The sequence below is a fragment of the Rhagoletis zephyria genome, unplaced genomic scaffold, assembly GCF_001687245.7.
Source record: "Rhagoletis zephyria isolate East Lansing unplaced genomic scaffold, Rhagoletis_zephyria_1.1 Rzeph_scaffold_04691, whole genome shotgun sequence".
In the NCBI taxonomy this organism is placed as follows: domain Eukaryota; kingdom Metazoa; phylum Arthropoda; class Insecta; order Diptera; family Tephritidae; genus Rhagoletis; species Rhagoletis zephyria.
Genome location: NW_016161774.1, coordinates 19,819 through 45,459, shown reverse-complemented (window position 1 = coordinate 45,459; position 25,641 = coordinate 19,819). Strand labels below are relative to the sequence as shown.

Below are 25,641 nucleotides of genomic sequence, written 5' to 3'. Positions count from 1 at the left end.
GGTTCACAAAGAAGAAGTTGATATTCACATACATATGTACATTAAGATGTCTCAGGAAAAAAATTGTTCCTTCGTCAAGCGAATCAAGAAATTTGAAATTTTTATGGCTCCCACCATAACATTTCGTTTCAATTCGATGTCTTACGTCAGCAGGACCGCATTCAATATACAAATAGGGAGTTCACAAGGTGTTGTATACTGTGGTACTGTTGTATGTCATAAACTTTAAACGGCTAAAACTATATTTAAGGAATTCGCAAGCTAACAAAAGTTTTATTATGAAATTTCACACCGTTAAAAAATAGTTGGTGGTGATTTCAAGTCCTCTAAACATTTATTTAGCCGTTAAAAACTTTACAACATACGACAATACGACACGTACGACACCTTGTGAACCACCCAAATATTTACTTTAAAAAGTCGCATATTTCATTTAGGACAAATTCTTGGAGGATAGAAAAAAGTATTCTTAAGAGAAACATTTTCTCATGTATGTACATATCTGGGAGTTATAAAATTAGTAAATTTTTTCATTAGCATTGGGAAACCGAACCGATTTTCTTTGATATGGAGCCTGAGTCGGTCTAATGTGCATACACAGTGTACATTTCCAAATATATACACCGCTGTCTCTGCAACAAACAAACCAAAAACAATTTGAATTAATAATTGCGCAAATGTAGGAAAAAATTAAATGCAATAAAAAAAACCCTGACGTTTATAAATATTCATAAAATATTGAGATAAACAAATTAACGCTACCCATATACTTACTTAAATACATACATATTAGGGATGTTGCGAATGTGGAATATTGAGACATCCGGGGATGCGGATGCGAATGCGGTGTCAAGTATTTTTAAGAAATAATTTAGCTCAGTACTTTAGGTGATTTAGGTAAATAAAAAATGGAAAGGTTAGTAATTTTTAATAGTGTTTTTTTTTAGTACTTGAATTTAAAAATTGGAACATTGTATTTAATAAAAACTCTTTAAAAGCTCGTAAATCAAACCTGCGCCACTAAATAACTACTGGTATCATGGCAAGATCTTTGTTTAAACATCGTTTCGATTTAAGTTTTTGTAATTCATTTTTAATCCTTTCTTCTGTGACTGGCCAGATATACATTTTATCAGTGCACTTGCGCGCGCAATATTCCAGGGACCGAAATTATCAATACAAGTTTTGGATACTGTTATACTGCGGTATTCAAACTGTTTGTATATGCAGAGTTGCGACACATTGCAACCATATACAATGCATGTTTTAAATCTTCAATATAGCAATGAACAATTTTTCCGAATTCTCCATTTTTAAAACACCAATGGTAACCAATAATAACGAACGAGGGTTACCACCTCTATTTATATATACATTTTTTTATAATTTAATTCTAAAGAAATTCAAATACCTGACCCAAGTTTTGTTCTATGGTAATTCATTAAAATGTTTCTTTGTTTAAATGTTTTTCAATAAGTGGCTTTCCTCGTTTACACATTTCAGTTTTAAAGCTATTTAATTCCTCTTTCGTTTGATATCAAACTTGTTTAATTTCGATAAGCGGTTTGTTTATTATCCGGAAAGATGTTTAATTTCAGAATAAACAATATTTGGCCAAGTTTAACTCGTAAAAAATAACTGTTATTTTCGGTCCCTTTAATATTCGCATTCGCGAAAGATCCGCATTGATTATTGCGAATGCGAATGTTAAAATTAATGCGGAAGCTCCGCGCTTGCGAATGCGAATATTCGCAACAGCCCTGATACATACATATGTACATGAGAGCAAGGTGATGAGAAAGGTAATACACATGTAGGGGCTTGAAGAGTTAAAACCGGTGCAAGTGACGAAATAAATGTACGTAATGATTTCTGTACGTTCGTGTGCTTGTGTGTGAAAGGTATCATTCGCAAAACAACGCGTAATAAACGCGCCAATGACGGTGTTATATTTGATACAGACTGCAGTGTTGCTGCTGCCGTGTGTTGGTTAACTAACATCAGTTGAAACCCGCTTCGGTGCAACGTTGCAATTTGATGCATTAACACGACAGCGCACTAAGCGAAATATTGGCAGAGCAAGGAGACAAAATATTTACATATATACTCATCAGCGTGCATTTCCTTAAGCTGGATGAAGAAATGTATAATGGCACAACGTCAGCATAAGCCGCATACGTAATTACACTAAAAATAATTTACGAATGTATCATCTATTAACTTATGCTTTATTAAGCCCTGTATGCAGCTCTCAAGAAAACGGTCAAGAAAAAATTGCCATTATTTCGCGTGTGTGCCCAAGGAAATTTGACATTTTTGATACCTCACAGCCTGTTGCCTCACTCTTTCCTCAAGAAATAATGGAACGGGCATATATTTCTGTTGCAAACCTGGGTTGCCTTGTGCTCTTTTTTCACAAAAAACTTTAGAAAACCGTAGTAAATTTCTTAAGAACTGCGTACTGCCTTAAGGAAATTTGACTCAAGAAAATTTCTTAGCCATTTCCTGTACGTCATTTTATATGGAGTTTTTGCTTTTCTTGAGAGCTGCATACAGGCCTATAGATTGAAACTTTGAAAAAAATAAAAATAAAGTCAACTTATTGAACCCTTATGGAACTTAAGAGTGATACATTCTGACAGGTTATTGCTTCCGATAATGATCTTGCGCTGACGGTAGAGAGGAAAAGCAATCCTAAGTTCTACGCGAACTAGTACAAAGCATCTTATGTGCTGTAGAAACGGCCATGGTTCTCTCTTCAAAGCAAACTCCTTTCGGAGGTACTCAGGTATCTACGCATTATTCCGTACAGAAAGCTAGCCTGGCCACGCATTGTAGAAGAACGTAGTAGGAAGGTACAGTGGTTGTACGTCCGTTTCGTTGATAAACTTACAATAAGAAATGAGCTAACCAAGGTTTAGAGGTTGGGATACAATTTACAGGCCAAAACCGGGTCGAAGTGTAATAATGTTTTGTTTTTTAATGAACAAGCCATTTTTACCCTCCTTTTATTAGCACGGGATGTAACTGAACAAGCATGCCGGACAAATGCGAACTGTTCAGTCCATATAAAGAGATCAAAAGTGGTGTGTTCCTTAGAGATTGATGACTCCTGGATGCCGGATTAGGCGTATTTTTTCGGGGTAGTATACGTACATATGCACAATGGTGTGTATATGTATACATATATGTACATTCATAAACGGTATATGTACATACATAAGTAATATGAGTGCTTGTAAAAAACTTAAAATTTAACAAATTCAAAACGTGCGAAAGCAAAACCAAAGAATCAGGTAAACAAACGCAAATACGTCCACACATGTCCACATACATGCTTATGTAAATATATGCATATAGTAGTAGGGATGTTGCAAATGTGGAAGTTTAGACATCCGCGGATACGAATGTGGATGCGGATATTTGAAAGCTAGTATCCGCGGATGCGGATGCGGATGCGAATGTTGATGTCAAGTATTTTTAAGAAATAATTTACGTGAGTAAATTAGGTGATTTAGGCAAATAAAAAATGGAAAGTTTGTAATTTCTAATATTTTTTTTTTTTATATAGTACTTGAATTTAAAAATTGGAACATAGTGCCTTTTCGGGTTACAGCCTGTTTCTTAAAGGGTCGTAAATCAAACCTGCGTCACTTAATAATTACTCGCTCGAGGCGATAAAATTGAAAAACTTTAAACTTGCCAAAATTGTAAGTTCTTTTCGATTGACCCTGCACCAGAGAACAGGACTTTAAGTTATATTCATTTTTTTACTGCGGTGCAATAATTCCTTATTGATAATAGCATCATGGCAAGATTGTTGTTTAAACACCATTGTTTTCCAAAAATTTCTTCATTCTCATTTTTTTGGTTGTTCAGAATTTGTAGCGTCATTAGCATTTTTCGATTTTAGTTTTTGTAGTGCATTTTTAATCCTTTCTTCTGTGACTGGTTTGAAAAATGTCTGCTTGTAGCAAGGTTCTAAATAGATCGATATGGCAAATAAATTATTATTTTCTAGGAATGAAAATTTGTAAGAAAATTGTTTTGAAGATCTCAGATCTGCTAAGTTCCCGGGTGACTTCTTGAAAAGGTTCACCTGTAATGAATAGCTTGTAATTCGTTCTTTAATTAGCTGAGCTCGACTTTTCCTTTGGCGAATAATATTCGATAGTTACATAATTCTTACATAATTGAAGGTTATCTCTTAACGCACAAATAGTCGATTCTCTATACAAATAGCTAGACGTTGAACATTGCCCGCTGGAAATACCTATTGAAGGATCTTATTTTTTGACTTTAAATTACATAAGAAGGGGGCGGTATGGGGACAGTTTTAACGTAGCTTCTCCACCGGCAAAAAGTATTGGCTACAATTTTTAATTTTGTTTGCCAGATATACGTTTTATCTGTGCAATATTCGCATTCGCAAAAGCTCCGCATTGATTATTGCGAATGCGAAAGCGAATGGCAAAATAATGCGTACGCTCCGCGGAAATGAGGAACCCCGTAGTTAGTAATGCATCAGAATTTTACCTTTTGAAGCTTTCTGAAGGTAAACATTCTTATTCGATCAAAAGCTATTTATTTTTAACCATTTAATAGCAATTCTGCGAAAAATTGAAAAAAAATTCGGAAAACCACAAAGCACCTTCGGCATGGTAAAAAATTAACCAATTTCGAAACCAAAAAAAAAAAATATGGGCTTCCTTATTTTCGATATTGGTCAGTTCTGGGGCGGCTGAAAGAAATGGACCACCCTAAAGTACATATCTACTTACCTACTACATATACATGAAGGTATGTATGAATGTACTTATGTACACACATACATATGTACAGATGTATTTGTTATTTATTTTCGTTACATTTTTAGGCATGTGCTTATCAATATGTATCTCTAAACGTTTGTTGACGATTGTGTAGCTTTTGTCGCGTCAGCCAGTTTCGAGGCCTACGTGACTTTCTTTGTTGATAATCGAAAAGTTGTCGTAAGTTAATTTTTTGTCTATTTATGAGTCGATTTCCGACGGCGATATTTACCAATACGTCCACATACGGCGTGCTATTATATTTGTTTGTCTGACTTTTCAGGAAGCCGATGAATGAGGCCTCCTACCCACAAAAATACATACATAACAAATTCAAATTTTTACCACTTTATAAAGACAACCATCATCCAGATTTGTATTGTTATGTTAAGGTCCTAGCAGCGTCAGAAAAAAAATTTAAAAAATCAATGCGATTTTCTAGCGTCTTGTGGTTGTAGTTTTACCTACTAAAATATAATAGGCTATAAAACTGCATACCCAAAATTTTTCAAAAAAATCTGATTAAAAAGTTTGAAATTATTGGGGGATTTTGATAAAATTTGTTGAATTTTTATAATTTTTGTAAAAGCTTTTAAATATGGGTTTATATAAAGTGTGTTATATTACGTTAGACCTTTATACAAAAACATTAAATATCGAATAAACAAAGTAATATAGCCAAAACTGGTCAAAGTAAATTATTATTATTATATATATATATATATATATATATATATATATATATATATATATATATATATACATTAGGGCGGGTCAAATTTTTTGCGTCAAAGGCACATCGCGATTATGGTTATTTGGGTAATTTCAAACATTTTTGCCCAAGAAACCATAGATCAAAAATAAATTTCGAGCCAGCGATTTTTTCTATCAAGTTTTTTTTTTCAAAAAGTGGACCACCTGTTGAAACAGCTGTATTGAAAACTAGCCTAAATGTGTGTCTGGGGTTTTTTGGGGTCGATGAATACATTTCTGGCATTAATTTTTTCTTTTGAGCGCCGCCAGAGGGTACGTTTTTTATTTTAACGCATTTTTTCCGAAAATCGGCAACAATGTGGCAAAAATCCACGAAATTTGACTTTCTCATAATGCAATTTCAATTTTTAAATAGCCTAAAATGTTCAGCCTTGAAAATTATTATTATTTTTTTATTTTACACATTAAATGTAAACATACACACACTTTGGCTAGTTTTTAATACAGCTGTTTTAACAGGTGAGCCACTTTTCGGCAAAAAAACTAGATAGAAAAAATCGCTGCCTGGAAATTCATTTAAGACCTATGGCTTCTTGGGCAAAAATGCTTGAAGTGACGCAAATAATCATAACCGCGATGTGCCTATGTTAATTTTTTTGGGGCCCTACAAATCGACCCGCCCTAATATACATATAAATATTTTTTTTTTTTGAAATTAGCCTTTTTTGCCACTTTACGTCACTTCCAACATTTTTTTTCTCAAAAAGAGGACGAGTTAGAAAAATTTTGTAAATGCACTTTAAAAAGGCATCAAAAAAATCTATAAGATGAGGTAGGGCCCCCCGTTTTTGAGATAAAGTACGACCAAATTTTGTTGACCGTGTTACTTATGAAAATATTGTTCATTCTATAACGTCACTGCACACGAATAAAGGCGCGCTGGTGTTTTGACGGCGAAAAAATAGGAGTAAGAAATTGTTTATGAAAAAAGGCGCATTTTAACGCGTCTTTCTTCGCCGTCAACTATGTTAAGAGTCTATCTTCGCTGAAGTTTTTTTATGCGTCTTTTTTCGTGGTCAACTTTTGAGCTCGCGCCTTTATTCGTGTCTAGTGACGATAATATAAACCATACACTTTATATAAAGTTCACAAAAATTAAAAAAAAAAAATTTATCAAAATTGCATAATTTTTATTTAGAATTTCCAGAAAAGTGCAATTGCAAATCGCTAAAAATTACCGTATAATTTTTAAACTTTTTTTGAGAGTGTTTTGAGTTTTCTTCCTCACAACGCATGATCAAAGTTTTTTTTTATATGAAAGAAAATCAACGGAAGTTTTTAGCGCCTTTTGAAACCTGAACTTCATTAGACTTTATTAGAAATTGAATGGGCTACAAAACTGCAAACTCGAAAATTGTCCAGAAACTCTGAATAAAATTTTTTAAATTTTGATGAACATTTTTTTAATATTTGTGAACTTCATATAAAGTTTGAAACTTTGATTTACTATATGGTTTATATTATAGAATGAACAATATTTTCATAATAATTATTTATAATTAATGGAAAAAATTGTTCATGAAAATAATTGTGAATATTATATGATTACAAAGGGGTACACTTTAGTTTGACGCTCACAATATGTGTATGTATGTACACCTGCATGCATTATTAAACAATGTAAGGTCTGCTTTAGCTATATAAACTCTTTTGACAATGAATTTTCTGCTTGAAATTATTCGGTGGCTTTTCAGTCTCAAAATGCGCACAAAAGAGAGGTATGTAGCATTTCAGGTTTTGTTTGTTTTTCATTTTAGCCCCACCGGTGTTAATGAGTGAGCCAGCTAGTAAATATAAACGATACAGCAATGCGCAAAATAGCCTAGCAGACAATCGAATATACGTACACAACTGAAGTGCGAAAGAGAGATCTCCACATAACAGGTATACGCACAGGCAGACCTAGCTATTAATTAGAAAGAGACTGGAATATTATCGAATCGTAGAACTGCAAAACACGCAATTATCCGTCTCATTCGTAAACCACTGTGCTAAAACAGTCTGCTATTGTTTTTTATTCGGTGTAGTTTAAGGACATTTTGTTCGCAAAAATTACTAGTGAAATAAAAAAAAAACAAATAAAATAAATACAAATTTAAGCACAGAAATTCAAATTCTCATTCGCATCAATAAAGTTCAAAGATATTTATACTAAAAAGTCACCGTAATGATAGGAACGCGAAAACGCCGGCGCTCAGCGGAGCCTGGGCAGCAAGCGGAAGTAAATGAGGTGGCAATCGTTCAGCCATCTAACGCCGCAAACTTCGCCGCTGCAGTCCCAACGGCTGCGCCAGCTGAGACTGAATTTCCACACTGGTTGAATGAAATAAAAGTGGAATCATCAGACAGCGAAGCAGAATTTGTCAAAGAAGACGAAAGCACACTTGCCGATATCAAACCCGACATACACGAAATACAAAAATCATGGATTCGCAGCCAACAATCACCGCACGCGGAGGGAATGTCGACGCCGACGTCGCTGTTGGCGACATCAACACAGTCAGCAGCCGTTGCTGCGACGGCAGGGCTAGTGAATCTGAGTGGCGATTACGTGTTAGATATCGATAAACTTGTTGAAGATGTGTCGGCGCAGTCACTGAGAGAAGACTTTCAAGTTAAAGTTAAAGATGAAATTATCGACGAAGAGAAACGAGAATCATCAGACAAATTAAAACCGTTAACTTTAAACCGATCTGATTTTAATTTTGTTGCGGATGAGATAGATATGCAGGAGACTGATTCGGATGAAGATGGCTATTCCGATGTCGACCTTGACGATGATTACGAACCTTTAGAGAGTGAGTCGAACTGATTTAAGATTGGAAACATTTTTTACCTTTGATATTTATTTGTTAGGCGATGAGATCGAAGACTTGTACGACCCAGAATGGTTTAATAGGCTAACAATGCCAAGGAGATTGTTCCCAGACCAAAATTACCAAGGGATACTAAAAGGTGGTACCAGTAGGAATTTGCATACGTTCTACTTTTATCACATCCTTGAAGGACAAATCTTCTTTGAAAGGGTGGCTGAATGCTGCAACAAACGTGCCGAAAAAATTAAAAAAGGCTCGCAGAGGTGGAGCAACACATGCACCGAAGCTTTCACTTGGCAGGAGATTAGTATTTTTATCGGAATTTCCCTGCAAATGGGTTCAATGCAACTGCCAACATTGTCGGAATATTGGGAATGCCAGTCGCATCACGGTTTCAATGGGTTCTCTACAAAAATGACCTTGAATCGTTTTAAATTTCTTCTGGAAGCTTTGAACTTCGAATGCTTTCAAACTGAAAATTGTACATTCAATACCGAAGACATGGGGAATAGATTTGATGATTTGAAACCTCTTCTGAATTTTTTCAACAGTCGAATGGAATCCATATACAGCTGCGGTCAAACTATAGTCCTGAATGAACCTCTTATTTATTGGAAAGGCAAGCTTAACCCGGCAAACGAAATGAGTAAGAAGTTTCGTAGGAATGCAGTTATGCTACACCTTTTGACGAAACAATCCGGTATGGTACTCAAAATATTAGCAGATATGGAGGGTTCAGAACAAAAGCAGATTTCTCGTAACCCTAAGGCCCAGGTTGTTCAACGATTATCGAAAGCAATAGAATTGCTGAAGGAAAAGTTTGGAAGAGGTAACTACAATTAAATGTTATTTAAATTTTACATTGTATTTAATTTGCGACCTGTAGGTCATGTGGTTTTTACTTGCAAATATTACGGCAGCTACGCGCTTTGCTTGGAATTGGCTAAACTCGGAACCTATTGCTCGGGGTTTTTAGATAAAAATTGTTTTGGGAATAGCAAAGAATTGGTACTACAAAATTTAGAACAATATCAATTTGAAACCAGATATGCTGGCTATGTAATGATGGGCAAGAGTCGAAGACTCCGGAAAAATGTATATTTTTATAGTTCCGACTGTCTCGCTATTTACCGTAATGAAATGATCATGAGCCATCAGCTGAAATTAGTGAAAGAGATCAACTGGCAATTAGGCACTCCCGTGGAAATGCGTGCGGCTATGCTGGACTACCAATTACCTTTGGAACGCACGGAAATCAAGTGGGACAGACGGTTGATGATCTATGTCATACACCTGGTTTTACTCAACGCTTACTTACTCTATCAAAGCCATAATCAAAACAATCGGTCTACGAATAAACTGCCGATGTTTTTCAAACAGTTTCGGCAAGGAATTATTGCGTCGCTAGTACATCCAGATGAAAGTGGAAATATTGACAAGAAAAGTCCTGCAAATGAAAATCTGATAGATACTGCCACAACAATAAACAACTCAGAGTGCGATCCAAATCTGCATATACCGAGTCAACTGGATTTAAAAAAAGCAACACACCGTCCAATGGAAATACCATGTTCCAAGGGAAAATTAGTAAAGAAGCGTTGTAGAATTTGTTTTAAGACAGGTCTTTTGATTTTTTCACAATTTTGTTGTGCTGAATGCCCCGGCATGCCGGGACTGTGCGAAAAGCCTTGTTTCAAATTATGGCATGAATATATTGAATGAAAATGGCTACCGTGTGTGAAGAGTTGTGCAAGAGAGAGGATACAAATTAATAAATCGCTATAAATTATCTATTTGGTAAAAGTTTAAATTTTTTCAATTTAATACGCTAATTAGAGAAGGATCGTTTTAACGTAAGAAAAATCTTTGTTTACCAAAAAAAAAGCTGTTTCGATATTCACCCTCATTGCGAGTGTCGAATGCAAGTCGTTTTTCGAGAGTCGAATCGTATCGAAAATTTCACGTCATTGCCTAAAATTTCCACTCGACTAGTGTATTAAAACCGAAAAACTTGGCAGCACTGTATAGTTTTCGACGATTTTGGTCGTTTACTTATTTCAGTTCGACAATAGACAATGTGACTGTTGTCGAGTCGTACAACATAGTCAGATTTACGACCTACGCAATGTGGCTGATTGTTTGGGAACTACAAATGTGAGAAATTCGATTTTTGCCTTCTCCAACAGTGAAATTCAGAAGCAGAAAATCGAAGTAACAATTTAATAAATACGAATATCTTACCTTGAGCATGCTTTTGACGCAGTTTGTTCAAAATATTAGTGGCATCGAAGCCGGCGTTGTCGCACAGTTGACGTGGAATCACCTCCAGAGCTTTGGCAATGGCAGCAATCAGCAGCTGTTCCTTTCCAGCGATGGTTCGCGAATAGTCCCGGAGAATTTTCGAGAGCTCCATTTCGATGGCGCCACCACCTAAAAATTTAAGAACACTTTTAAAATGTATGTATGTATGTACATCAGCAATAATATGAATTTCAAATGAAAGGTTTTGTTTTTAAAGAGATCTTAACAAATCTTGACACTTATAATGTTCATAATCACGTGGCACATGCTCCAAATATATTTTAGCATCCTAAATTTTTAAAAGGCATTATTTTTTAGTCTCCAAAACGATTTCAACGTAACCGAACACATTGACGTTCTTAACTCTTTATTCTTAATTGTATTATCTTTTACACGCAAAAGTATTTTGTTATTTTTCTGACCTACATTCAGTCGACCAAAGCGATTTTTATTGTATGCACTTTCATATGTACCCCACAGTGGCTCACGAAACTGAGCACGCTTTATTTCGTTGCAAATTTTATTCTGAATTCTGTATTGTATATTGACATCCGTTGGCAGTGGAGTAGTAGATAATGGCAAGTAAATAAGAACAAGTTTTTGCAAGACTGAAGAATAGTCGCCTTGAATTATTGCCTTCGTAGATTCAATTGTGAAGTTTGTTCTTGACTGCGGAATGGAACAGAGAACTCAGCATACGACCGTGATGAGTTTTTTGACTCACTGTACATAAGCAAACGCACTGGCACTATATAGGCTTTCAGAGGGAGAGCGACAAGCGAATGTAGTCAGTGGCCAACTGACGCTAACATTTAAAAAAAAACGCACAGATATCTATAAAAATACTGGAGTATAATAATGTTGCTTATATATACATATGTATGTGCATAATTATTGGCAGATTGGATGCGGTGTAGATTGACACTTAAAAAAAAAAAAACAAAATAGAATTTAGTTTATGCAGCAAAAAATATGAAGCAACGAGATTTCGTGAGTACTATTCGGGCGGGGGTAACAAAGAAATAAGGTCAATAATAACTGAATTTGGTTAATTAAACCTATACTTTATTAATAATTAGCCCTATTTGCAATTGTATCGTAAGCGACGTTGTAACAACATAGTTTATATATATTGTCGCGTACATACATATCAGAATATTAATTTCTTGCGTAATAATTTAGCGTAAGCATTTGGTAGCAATATTTTGTATTCAAAGTAATACACCCCGCGACAAAAGATAGCACATCAACATTTTTTTACCAGTTTCCACTACTTTGCGTTTGCTTTTTTTTATTATTTTTATATAAAGGTATAGCATACCAAATGCTAAATAAATCTAAGTTTCAGACTTTGTACCAAAATTATAAAAATTTCACAAACTTTTCTTCACAATTCCAAGCATTTTAATTCTAGTTTCTATAATAATTTTGGGTATGCAGTTTTATAGCTTATCAAATTCTAGTATAATAAAGTGCAAGTTTGAGATCGCCTTGATTTTTCATATTTTCTTTTTGCTGACGGTACCACGCATTTTCTTCCATACAAAGCAATTTTTTATATGGAAAAGATTCCATACAAAGCAATTTTTTATATGGAAAAGAGCGCATAACACCGTCGCAAAAAAATTATCAAAAATCAGCGCGATTTTTTAGCAACTTAAACTTGCACTTATACTAGAATTTAATAAGCTATAAAACTGCATTACAAAAATTACCCTAAAAATTAAAATGCTTAGAATTGCGATGAAAAGTTTGTAGAATTTTCATAATTTTTGTACAAAGTCTGAAATTTAGATTTATGTGGTATTTGTTAGATAAAAAGCTATACTTTTATATAAAAATAACGAACCTTCAAAAATGCAAAAGTAAAGTAGTCAAAACTGGTAAAAATGTTGATGTGCTATCTTTTGTCGCGGAGTGTAAATATTAATAAAAAAAATGGGCTCTGATGTCCCAATTCAGTCACAACAGTCTGACCGCGTCTAATTAAAACTTTGGGAGCCTCCTTAAAAATGAATTGAATGGACTGACTTAGCGCCGAACTGCCGACTGAGGCGGCCAAATGGATAGTTGAGTCACCCAATCAAATGCAAATTAAATAAATGTCAATTATTAGTCATGTGCATTTGAATGAATTAAAATGAACAAATAATTTAAAAATAGAAAAATCAATTCGAAAACTTGCAGTAAACAATTTACATTTGTTTATTCGAATAAAACGTAAGTTGCATGCGAAATTATTATTCGAAAAGGAGGATAAAAAAGTCAAAGTTAAACGTTGCATTTTTTAATTGCAAGGCGAAGTGAGACACATACATACATATGTACATAATTATGTACTATACACATTCAACATCATTGGCTAGGTGTGTCTTGAAATCCAAACAATGATTACTGTCAACAAAAAAAATAAATAAATAAATAAAAATGGATGTTTGCAGTTGATTGCATTTGATTTGCTAGAGATGAGCGCGCAGTGTCAAAGCGATATGTAGGCTGAACCGCCCAAATTTTCGCATAGAACGTGTGGCCCATTTATAAACCGTGACAATGCCGCATTTAATGAAGTTGCAATACATCCTTGGCATTTACTGCCGGTTTCACCCGCAATTTGAGTGAAATATTTTTGTTTTCTAGTTTTCATAATAAGGCATATTCTTGTATTCGTACGAATCAGAAACTTGAAATTTTGTCATCACTTTTCTTTAAAAAAAATATATACATATCGTCGATGTCTTTGCAAAACCGCCTATCCATCGGCACCTAAATTTTACAGGAGAGCGAAAAACGGGCTTTATTTGAAGGCATTGCTTTGGTAGGCGGTATTTTCTCTAGCTATTATTTTACAAATCTGTTGTTTTATTAACGAGTTTACTATTTTTATGCATAAATCTCGATGTCTGGAGTTCAGGGTTACCAAACTTCATTTTTGTCACAACAGCGATTTTGGCCCTTTTTGCAGCTGTTCGATGGGCGGATTTGCAAAAACATCGACGATATGTATTAAAAAAAACCATACTTCGTATAAAAAAAAAATTACGCAATTCCAGAAACAAATTTGAGTAAAAGGGCTGCAATTTTAAGAAAAAGCAATTTCTTAGTTTTTATTCATAAAGGCCAATAATATGATAAAATATTAACAATTTTTGTTTCGAACATAAAACAACACATTCAAGCTTTCGAATGTCGCTTTTTTAAATAAAAAAAAAAGGTTGTAAGTATCTCAATCAACAGTTTTGCAATTCTATTTAAGTTTTATTATTGTTTTCAACATTTTTACCTCACCCAGTCTTTCTAAGCTAAGTGTTATTGAAATCGATCGTTTCAAAGACGCTTGGCCATTGCACTCACCGAAGCACAGTTGCATTGCAATAGCTTCTTAGAACGCGATAGTAGAAAAAATATAATATATACTTACATAGTTATAATAAAAATGCATACATATGCATGTGCATACGTACATATGTATGTATGTAAGTAATTTGTCGCGCATTGAGATAAGTTAAAGCCAAGTAGGTAAACACATTCCATTGTTAGTTTGCCGAGTCGATTTCGCTGCGATGTGTTGTTGTAGACGTCAGCGGAATAGTTGTTGGTGTTGGGAAACTTGCTAACAACGTAAATAACTGCTTTGAGAACAAAGTAGCCATTATTAGAAAAAAATGCAATAAAAACCAGAAAAGCAATGCTACCAACAATAGACAAAGCCAGTGTGCCAGTGTGCCCAGCAGGTAAAAAATTATATTTACATAAAAGAATTTTTTTTTTAACGTATCAGTCTCCAAACACTTTAAACGCGGATGGGCAGAGGCCCGAAAATATGTTTTGGTAATATAGCAGAAGAAGTAAATATTAGCAAACATTTCTATAATTTAGACATATTTTCAAAGTTTAGTTTCTCTCAATTTTTTCTGACATCTACTTAACGTTTTAGCAATAAATCTTTTTTTTTTTTCTGAAATACCAGGTATTTCCTGCAGGTACTGTGAACTTTAAAAACGTTGCCGCGGCGACGGTATGTAGGTACATACAGGCCGCGAAACAGACTAAACCAGGCATTCGACAAAGAGACAAGTCAGCAGCAATGTTGCTTTCCATTATTAAATATGTACATACATACATATATACATACAAACATAAATATGTATATACATAAATACGCACAATGTTTTTTTTTTTTTTACATTCATGCGTAAGTGCATGAATAAATATACTATTTGTACGTATGTACATACTATGTACACTCATGCGATCGCTCGGAGGGTCAATAAACTTGCCATGGACACAGAAACTGCATTTTGCACAACAATATTCCCAACAAACATCAAAGTAAACACGTTTATTGCTCAGTGTTCCGCACACTTGTTTCTGTTTGGTTTTCAACACTTTTTAAACTACTAAGTAGTTTGCAAACCTAACAGTTTTTTTTTTACAATTTTTTGAATGGAGAGCCGCCCCAGCCTAGAGGTTATTGGCGAAGGGAGAAACTCGCGTAGCGATTGTGAGAATTCCCCTGCTGGATACAGCAGACGAGTAAACTCGGCTTCATCTAGTTTCGACCCCGACATACTTAATATATATATGTCCAGCTTGAGAAAGTTCCCCCGATAGCACCGACCATCTGTTCCCCTGTCCACTTTAACCCACTCAGCTAACAGCCCTCTCTCATTAGTCCGACCATGTCGAAACAGCACGTTTCTTGGGCCAAACGCAACAACAACAATGGTTAGAGTATCGACCCAGGTTCAAGCTCTTCCAGACCGAGCAACATAGAATTTTCCAATAGCGATTGTCCCTCGACAGGCAACGATAAACTTCCGAATGGATTTGTGGCATGAAAAAGGTTGTGTCGAAAAACCTTCAACCGTTCGTAGGTGCCGAAAACTGTAGGCCCCTCTATTTGGTTGGAAACTCTGCCCGAGTTTTAAAATTTTGGTGTTAAGTGCAATGCCGCTATAGGCGGATAGATAAAGATACATACATGCGTATTACCGTTGGAATCATGTTCGATTCTTGATACTTCAAGCATCAACGAAAAATAAAAATGTGTAACATAAAAAGCATAGCAAAAAGTACGGTACACGCGACGGAGTTTTTCAATCTACCGTTGCTTTTTCCAATTTGGTTTACAATTGATTGATAAAGACTCACTGGATCAATAAAGACGAATCTACAATTGTAGACAAAGGAGTCAGTTTAAACTAATTTGGAAATAAGTATGTAAGTTTATTGGGTAGCAGTCGCCGCCAGCAGCAGCCGCTTGCAGGGTGCATTATAAAAGCAGTGCATGAACGTGTACATATTTATAAAAAAAAAAACTATAAAATAGTATATGTGTGTACACCGTATTAATGTGACCAACCGTATTTCTTTCGGACAGTACTTCTTTTTTCGCTTAGCATTAGAGTAAAAACCACATTTTCTTGTATTTTGTTGTTGCTTCTGGTTTCTAAAGTGTCAAAAAAATTAGTTTTTTTAAATATCTCGTTGGTCATGTGAAATATAAAGGCAAATCGAAAAAATAGAATTTGCGCAACTTTCTTGCTAAATTTATTTGAATGCTTCCTAAAGCATTGATCCATCTAATCCATTCAAGGTCCAATAATCAACGTTTGTGCTCCTGAGGTGAGCAAACGTTCCAAAAAAATTGATTTAGATTCGATTGTCTTAAAGGCGGCATAAACGGTGTGGCTGACTCGCGAGCCGGTTGGGATGTGTTTGTGAAAATAAATATGTGCTAGTTACACCGACATGACTCCTGGCATGACTCTGAATGATTCAACTGTATGTAGAGGAAGGCGAGTCAATACGTACATACATAAATGACTCGCGAGTCAGACGCAACGTGTATGCCCGGCTATGGAATTCATAAATTCATGAAATTCTTGCCTTGCCTTTGGGGTTTGGTTTTATTGCCCTGAGGAGTTATTTTACTTAAGTTTTTAAGTTCTCATGTATTTTATTTGTTTTTGATATTATCTGATTAAGGTTCAACACTTTTGTTATTCAGCTGTTGCAGCAACCTCAGTCAATGCAACAGCCTCAAATGTTTTCGTGTCCCTTTCCGAGGGCTTACGGTGTATATTTATCTTTACATTGCTTATCTTGTTTGATAGACTACCAACGTTTGCAATTTGCGTCATGCACACCTGATAACAGGGAGCAAAAATCGGACAACAATTTTAATTAATAAATGTTCTACAATCATTTAAAAACAACAATCGCGAAATATCGAGGGCTTTACACGAGTCACAGAAAGCAAGCGGAAAATTTTTTCTAAATGTACTAATTTGTAATTGCTAATTGTATTTTTGTTTGCTAATGACTAAAATGTAACAATAAAGGAATCGAGAGAGCGCGCACGTGCTTACCCTGCAGAAAAAAATTATCAATTGATGAAAAATAACCAACTTGTAGTTATATTTCCTATAAAATATATAACTTGTGGTTAGCTACAAAAAGCTAACTTGAAACTAGTTGAAAAGTAATGCAGACATAATCGAGGGATTGTTTTCTTTAAACAAGTTTCTATATAAATATCATCATACAAATTTTACTTTGAATATACATACTTTATTTCTGCACTCCACAAATACTTTTTCGAATTGAGGACAAATAAAAGGAAGATCGAAATTTTATATAATCATTTTGAAGTTATGACTAACGGAGTTCGAATATGGGACCACCTACAGCAGAATATGTAAACAAATATGAAATTTAATAAAATAAAGTAATAAAGTGATATTTTATGTCCAAAAGTAGTTAGTTACAAGTTAGTTGACATCGAATGCAGAGCTAACCGTCCTTGACTATTTCGGGGCCACCGCCATAGAAATATAGTTAGCTTTCCTCAAAGAAATATACCTTTATTTCCTTCCTAATCAACTTCAAGTTAACTTATAGTTAGATACATTTCCCGCAGGGTAGTTATACAGACTGGGGTATTGGCCTAGTCACGGATAAGGTGGCCCTACCTCAACACCTCTACAGTGGAAAAATATAAAAGGCAAAGTCAACTGAATTTACATATTCGTGTGCATGATTCAATAATACAAGGTTAGATAATTATTGACAGCTGCGGTTTGACACTCCCTTACAAAAGGTTGCATTTACGAAGGACAGAGAAAGGGCAAGAATGCAATCCCTTGTTTCGAAAATGGTAGTAGAAAAGTACGCAAAGTAGTCAATTAGAAGTGAAATTCCTTTCGTAAATTCTAATGTATTNCAATACATACATAAAATATGACCGAAATCGGACTATGAATACGATTTTTAAATAATAAATTGATCCCAGCGCCACCTATCGGGGGTTTCTCTTCGTAACATTTTTCTTTGGCAAATTCAAACGGAACTAAAAAAAGGTCTACTTAAATCGGACAATCCGTTGGTGTTTCAATCATTCCATTTGATGAAGTGTTATGTAAGATACGGTGCTTTATTGACCGGATACAGGGCTTTCAGCTTTTTAAAACCCCATTTTTTTAATAAATAACTAAATTTGAACAACGTGACTATTTTTCGCATGGGAGTTTCTCCTCTCCAAAATGAGATATCATTCATTAAATTTGATAAAATATTAAAGGAGATAGCGTTTGGTAACAGAAAAATACCTCTTAGAAATAGGTACATATACATATATGTAGATAATGAGATAATGACATCAATGAATTTAATTGTAAAAAGACGAATAGGCATTGAAATTTTAAAAGGAATTTTTATTTATTTTTTGTTCTAAACTGATAATGTATATATGCACATGCAACAGACCTCCCATGGATTGGCAGTACCAAAGTGTAATATCAATACAAGGAAAAACAAAACAAAAAAGTCATATAAAGAATTTATTTGTGGAAATTATACTATGAATCTGACAGGCAGACGAAGAAGACAGGCATACACGCAATGCACGTGTGCGCACGAAAAAGTTGCAAGAAGGAAGCCATTGTTGTTTCGTAGGAAACCCAAAGAAATTCAGCCGATTCAAATTCTCTTTTCTTTGACGGTCAGTCAGTCAAGTCACGTTACTTGCTGCCTGAGCGCTTGCTTACCTGTCCTTCAATATGTCTGTTCACTTGGCGAGATGGCGTGTTTCACCGCTTTTTTTTTTTGTTCGCTTCTTGCACTTGTCCAAAAAGGATGTTATACGTCTTTGCTACACTCCCTTTTCACCCAACCACTCTTCTCTACGCTTAAGATTGTGCTGAGTGTCAGGTTGGCAAAGGTTTTCAGTCACGTTGCAGACATTGCTTGTTTTACGGGTTACAGAATTGCCTAACAACTCCGACACAAGTTGGCATTGAATAGACCCGTAAGCAAATTGATTTCATTCTTATATAAATAAACAGAGGGCTTCTTGGATTGGAATTCACGTAAGTATTTGACTGGTTATGCATAGATTCAATTCAGAGCTTTTTAAAGGTGTTCGGCGCGGCGCATTTGTCGGCAAGCGCGTACTACACAAGTAAAATGTTGTTTAAAAACTTCTGTTTTGCGATATGAAAAAAATGTGTTAAGGTTTTATACATACATACATACATATGCACATTAGGGTGGTTCTTAAATGTACGAAGCAAATTTTTTGATCAGATTTCATAAGCCTCAACCTCCATGTCGATGCCACTACAGTCGAAGATATCCCATATAAATTTTCGCCCCAATTGGAGACGGTTAAGGCGTGTCTACTATAGTCGAAGATATGAATTAAATTAGTTTTTTTTTGCCACTCAGTTATTTTGGGGACTTTTTTCACATTACAATCACCGGGCTTAGTCGAGACAGTGTATAGGAGAGAAGCTATTTTATCCTCATAGATCACTTTTTACCAACTGTATTTTGTTGTTGCTATGCGCTAATCCGTTCATTTGCTTCCATATCAGGTCACTAATAGGGTTTGGTAAACAACAAGAAATTTTTTTTTATCCGGAAAAGTGTGACAAATGTGCTCCTTTCTTCATGAGGTAAGTGACCGCCCCCCCCCCCGTTATAGGTAAATTCAGGTTTCATAAATTGCGTTTATTAATGCATTTCTGCGAAACTACCCCTTGCTCAATTCAAAAGTGTTTTTTTTTTTTTGTATTCCAATTAAAAACGAGTAAAAACTGGGAGAACCTGTTTTTTCAAGCAAAATTTGCAATGTTTCAATCTGATCTGTTTGTCCCCGCCGATCCTCAAACAGTTATTTGCATCGTTTGCAGCGGCGCCAATGCTTGGCACAGCAATTCTCAACTGTTTTGTAGCATCACAAGTATAAGCGTTGCGTTGCTGTCGCAATCGGCCTTCCTTGTCGTGGGGAGCATAATATCCAATGAGCGTTTAGCGAGGGTATTTATGCTGACACCATTACAAACATATTCCCCCGTTCGGCGTGCTCTGCACACTGTGCAGTTCGTTCGTTCGGAATTTTTGGAAAGCCCTCTTACTTTACAGAGGGTTTAATGAATAAATTGCATACCATTTTGAGCGCGTGTGTGTGTGTGTGTGTGTGTGTGTGTTAGCGCGCTTGCCTGCGTGAAAAGAGCACGAGGCTGTTGCGAACAAACAAATTTACGTAGAAATAGAAAGTAATTGCGTTGCGGTGACGAGGTCAATTTTGGAAAATGTTTACAGCAGCAATGCGCGAATTCTGCGATCATCATTCTAATGAGATGCAGAGATTTTGCAAACGTGTTTTCGATTTGAATTAAAACATTACTCAATTAAAATTTCAAATTTTGTTCCATTTTCTCCTCAACTTTGTTTTTGTGCACTTTTGAGTGTTTTTGTTTACATTGTTTTTTATTTTTTTTGTTAAGTGAAGCAGACAGCGGTCGTAAAAAAGTTATGGCGCATAAGGAATGTTTTTTGTTGTAGCTGATTGGATTGTGGATACACAATGTTCAACGTGACTTTAATTGAAGCCAATTTGCATTGCACAATATTTGTTTTTGTTTTTGCTTGTGGGCGACGAAAAAAAAATAATAAATGAAAAACAAAAAAATTAAGTTATATACACGGTTGACAGTTCAATGCATGTAAGTACGAGGGCAGTTTGATAAGTCAACAAAAAAAAATCTAAAAAATTAAAGGTAAATCAAAGTTTTTAAAAGGATTTTCTAAATTTGCCTAGCAACTAAATGGCCCCTTATTCAGTAAAAAGAGTACACTGTTGGTGGTAGCGATTAAAGATATTAGCAAACTCACGCGCTGGAGTGACGTTACCTCAAACAGAAGTCGATTTTGACTTCGGTTACGAAATTGCAAAACTATTGTATAAAAGCTTTTGTAGAAATATTGGAAATGTTTAACATAAAATAATATAAGATAAAGATGAAAAATACGATTTTTCAAAATATGTATTTCGACCCTGGCGCCACCTAACGATAGCTATTTTGAAAAAAATATTTCTGCTTACATAACCACTATATATTATAAAAAGCAGCCAAATCGGCCTATAAATAACTTAGATATGAGACTTTAAATTTTTTTACGCTGGATTCGTCCATGTGGAAGTAAATATAAACACATAAAGTGCAAACAATATCTATCATTCGAATTTTGGTGCTAAATCTTTGACCATAGCTTTTTGTACATATCCCGTTCAATTAAAGTAGCCCAACTCAAATTTTAATGAATGATGAAAAATCGTAATTATTGGACTTATGTATATCCGGGTATTTGTGAGTGGGAAATATTAGAAAATCCTTGGCGGCCGAAAACACGATTTCGTTACTTAAGCGCTTTTGTTAAAACGAATTTGGTAGAAAAACAAAATTGACTCCATTTAGGCTCTTTTCCGAAATATTAAAAAAAATTAACTAAGCTAAAAACTAAGTGAAATTTGGATTTTTTTAATGAATAGAAAACCCTAATAAATATTAAGTTATTTTGATAAAATAATTTCTCATACAATGCACACGTCAATATTGTTGAAGATAAGTTATTTTAACTGATGTCATATTTATCCATTCGAGTGAAGACATTTTTTAAAGCCCTATAACTTTGTCACAGTTACCACTATTAAAACAAGGAAAAGAGAGATCGATCAAGGGGTTTCCTCTAAAGATTGACACTATGTATAATAAAAACCGAATTTTGATTTATCTCGACTTAGGCTACTTTAAAAAAAAAACGGCACAGATATCGCACGTTTAATAATATAGAGATGTAATTCAAAATTTACGTTTCTGGAGATTTCATCATACAATTAATAAGCTTGATAAGGAGAATACGCTCAGCCTAACATATGACTAAGTAAACTTCCCAAAACTGGCGAAGACATTTGTCTTTCCATCTGTCTATTGGTATACCAATTGTTTGATTGCGTTTTCCCATAAAATTGAAACTTTGAAATAATTCTGTATATTATTAAACGTGCGTTATGTATGTACATATGTATACATATGGTAGTCATAGTAATTATTTTTGCATTTGTATTTATGTGCAATATTTAGTATACCATATAAATAACGTTTCAAATTAAATAAGAAGCGTTTGCATTCAAACAATGCATTCCACAGGGGCTTATCTTCGTGATTTTGCTTTGGTGTGCTGAAGCCTAAGTAATAAATATTGAATAAAACTTGATCTCGGGTACCATAATATTTATATGTAAGTATGTATGTATGAACGTTCACTTATAGTAAAGATTTTCATAAGCACATGCATAAATACATATACATACATACATACGTACGTACATATCGCACACCGACTTCAAAAGGGGCACAACTCAAAATTACACGTTTGTCAGAAAATGTGAAAAAAACTATTTCTTAGCACATGATAATCGTATGGGCAAGGGAGACTTTACCTTAGGGGTTTTTTTTTAACAAATTATAGAAAGAATTTGCCCTAGTTTTTTCTGAAAGATAAATAAAGGCTCAGTGTACATTTTTGGCGCATAATTTTAAAAATGCCAAATTTTGAGTTGTGCCTCTTTAGAAGACGGTGTGCGATATGTACATGAGTAAGAATATTTGTACATTTCTATAGAAGCGCTTATGCAGTTAATTTTGAGAAGAAGTCACGTTTTTCTTGACATTAAAAATTACAGCGCAGATAATTCAACAAAAAAGTCTATATTTATGAGCCACATCATAGACAATGGGTTATAAAAATTTAGAAATTACAAAATATTAATGTTAAGTTTGTCTCAAGGTTAACAAATCCAAATTATCGATTAAAGATTATATAAAAAAAATAAAACTACCAAAAGAAAAAAGAAAAACGTAAAATAAAAAAATTAAAAAATTCTCTGCGCCCGAGGAAGACTCGAACCCGGCAGTATAAAAGTTTGACCACTCGGCCATTGCCACTTTTGGAGCGGTGTAAGCAAAAGGCATACATAAATGCTATGAGTTGACTGTGCTTGTTTTCACCACACATTTGTGGTGAACTTTTTGTGACTCACTAAAATAGTCACTAATTGCTAGTCTTAAATTTAGTGACTGAATTACGGAATAGCAGGGTTAGTTTATTTGTTGAAAAATGTCACGAGATATGCTGAAATTTGTAGAGTTTCTAACCGAGAAAATCGAAACGGGGAAAATTCAGAAACGAAATTAATAGATTAACGAATATAATGTCGGTGAGAGGGCGGTTTGGTAATTATAGACGCCCTAGAGAGAGAATGTGCCATGTGTAATAATTTTAGATTTCTTTAGACATTGCGGCGTCAACATATCCAGAACTTTACGGCGACGTTTTTAAGAGCTATCTGAGAGGATCTACAGCTGTATAACTACTGACGGTGCGGGGCGATTCAATTAGTGAGGGAAACAATTCACTCTGTCCAGCAAACATTTCAAAAAACTCTTCTAGAGCCATGTTTGCATACGCTGGGTATATTCAATGTATGCACCTTCACGCAAGACGGATCACCATTCCATACAACAAAAGTAACCCTGAATGCTCAGAATTCGTTGGACATCAAAGTATTTTGGTTAAAGTTTTAAGCATTGGTTGGCCTGGAACTGTAAGAGGTTGAATGATGGGGCTTAAATCTGTTGTTTACCAGCGTTCCACATAAATTGTCATTCGAAAATTAAATTACAAAATTTCTACGAGTTCGATAATGGGGACATGAACGCAATTGAAGTTATAGTGTAAGCGGGACAAAGTTTTAGCTAAATTCGCGTGTGTTTACATCCCAAGTGAAAAGGATTGGATAAACCATCGAAGAAACTTTCCCCCATTTTTAAATTGGCCAAATGAATGGAGTTGTCTATGTGCAACGCATTGCTCTGGTTAAATAGCGGTTTTTTATGTACGTACATATGTATGTATGTACTTCCATCAGTCGGCAGTTAGTATAGAACGGCGAAGTCCTACAACAGCCACTCCACCTCATAGTTTGCTGGAGAGATTATTTGACGCAGATGAGCACAACTGCCTGATAAGCAGTCTATTCATACAATAATGCCCGGTGTATTTAGCTAAGTATGTATGCTATTTATAATTATTGATTATAAGTGCATGCATGGAAATGCTAAATATGTAATATTATCATTTCAGGGTCCAAGGTGTTCTACTCTATTTTAGCTTTATTTTTTTATTACGGTAATAACAATTCGGTAAACACAATCAAGGCACATAGACGAATCCAGAAAGCAAAAATAAAAATTTTGTTTACAAAAACTGATACCTGATGGCGATTTCGTTTCTACAAAAAATGTTGCCTACGCATCGCCTTCTTCTTAGTTTTTGTGCATAGAGGGCAAAGAGAAGGTAGCATTTTTAGGTAGAAACGAGATCGGCGTAAGCTATATTTTCATGTACATCCACAAAAAAAAAATAAATAAAAAGTTTAAGCTGTGGCTGTGTGCAGATCTCTTTACTATCAATGGTCAAGACCCCCCGTTGGGAACCCTTTCAAAAACCAAAACGGTACTTCTATAAAGAAGGGGAACACAAATATGATCGGTCAGTCAACCAACTTCGTTGGCCGTAAGTACAGTACGGCTGTACAAAAACAAATGCGTTGTTCATGGAAGCACATATGTAAATATGTATGTATATATGTATGTAGTACTACAAAAGAGCTAATTGAGAGTGCAAAATTGAATAGCGGTGAGTTTGAGGGTGAAACTGCAAAAACAACTAAAATTATTCACAAAAGTAACGGAAAATAGCCAGATTGTCAAACGAATCAGCGAAAAAAAATAAAATAAAAATGTATAAAAGAAATCAGCAACGGCTTTTGTGGCTGTATTTCGGTAAAAAAAAATTTGGTCACAGCAGTTGACCGCGCAAAGTCGGTGACCAGCGGCAAAGATAAATTTCAATAATGCAAATTTATGCTAAAAGTCAACTAGAATGATGTACAGTGGGCGGAAGTCACGGTAGTGTCTCTGCCAGAAGCAGTACCAAACACTGGCAAACGCTTGTAAGAAGAAAACACATTTTGAGCAACGTTATAGGTAGAAATGGATAATACAAATGCATTTGCAAACTTCAATAACTTCTCTGGCAAAAACTTTCGACATTGCATCCTACAAAGTACGATAAGTAACGTAGCTGTCCCCGTTACTTTTGATCGCAAAGTAAAGAAGAAATAGCCGCCGCCTTCAATTGCAAGAGTCAAAAGCGGCAGAATGTAGTGCGCCGACTGCAATGCGAGATCGTCGCCAGAACTGAAATAAATACAAATGTACACACCTACATAGATACATAAATATATTCGGTGCCGTGAATTGGAAAAACTGAGGACGGACGTAATTGGCAGCTATGTATAAGCAAAAGCCAACAAATGGCTAACAAAAACCGGTTCGTTTTGCAGGATTGTGCTGCCTGCTGTAAATATAATAACTGATTAAGTGGCGGGGTTTGCAACACAGCTGACAACAACACGAAAATCATGATAATTAATAGTCTACCAGTGAGCAAAGTTTGCTACAGTTTATTTTTCACCCCATTGGCAAAATAGCTGATGACTTTTGTATATTTACAATGATGGCAGACGC

General features: G+C 35.0%; 2 protein-coding genes across 5 annotated transcripts in view; one reads left to right on the top strand and one right to left on the bottom strand.

Moving 5' to 3' along the window:
• LOC108371084 (T-complex protein 1 subunit eta-like) overlaps positions 1-25,641 on the bottom strand; it is a 36,644-nt gene that overhangs the window by 1,272 nt on the left and 9,731 nt on the right. For both annotated transcript variants that reach the window (XM_017626579.1, XM_017626578.1), the window contains exon 6: positions 10,643-10,831. In XM_017626579.1, the coding sequence (XP_017482068.1) occupies positions 10,643-10,831 (189 nt within the window). The remainder of the gene's footprint in view (positions 1-10,642; positions 10,832-25,641) is intronic.
• LOC108371083 (uncharacterized) lies at positions 1,846-10,286 on the top strand. Of its 3 annotated transcripts, none has more exons than XM_017626576.1 (4): positions 1,846-2,178; positions 7,721-8,383; positions 8,442-9,230; positions 9,288-10,286. In XM_017626576.1, exons 2-4 carry the CDS (start codon positions 7,753-7,755, stop codon positions 10,121-10,123), a joined length of 2,256 nt encoding a protein of 751 aa, XP_017482065.1. In that variant the 5' UTR covers positions 1,846-2,178; positions 7,721-7,752; the 3' UTR covers positions 10,124-10,286. The 3 variants fall into 3 exon arrangements, with proteins under 3 accessions (XP_017482065.1, XP_017482064.1, XP_017482066.1); XM_017626575.1 differs by having other exon boundaries at positions 7,343-8,383; XM_017626577.1 differs by lacking the exon at positions 1,846-2,178 and adding an exon at positions 2,572-2,788.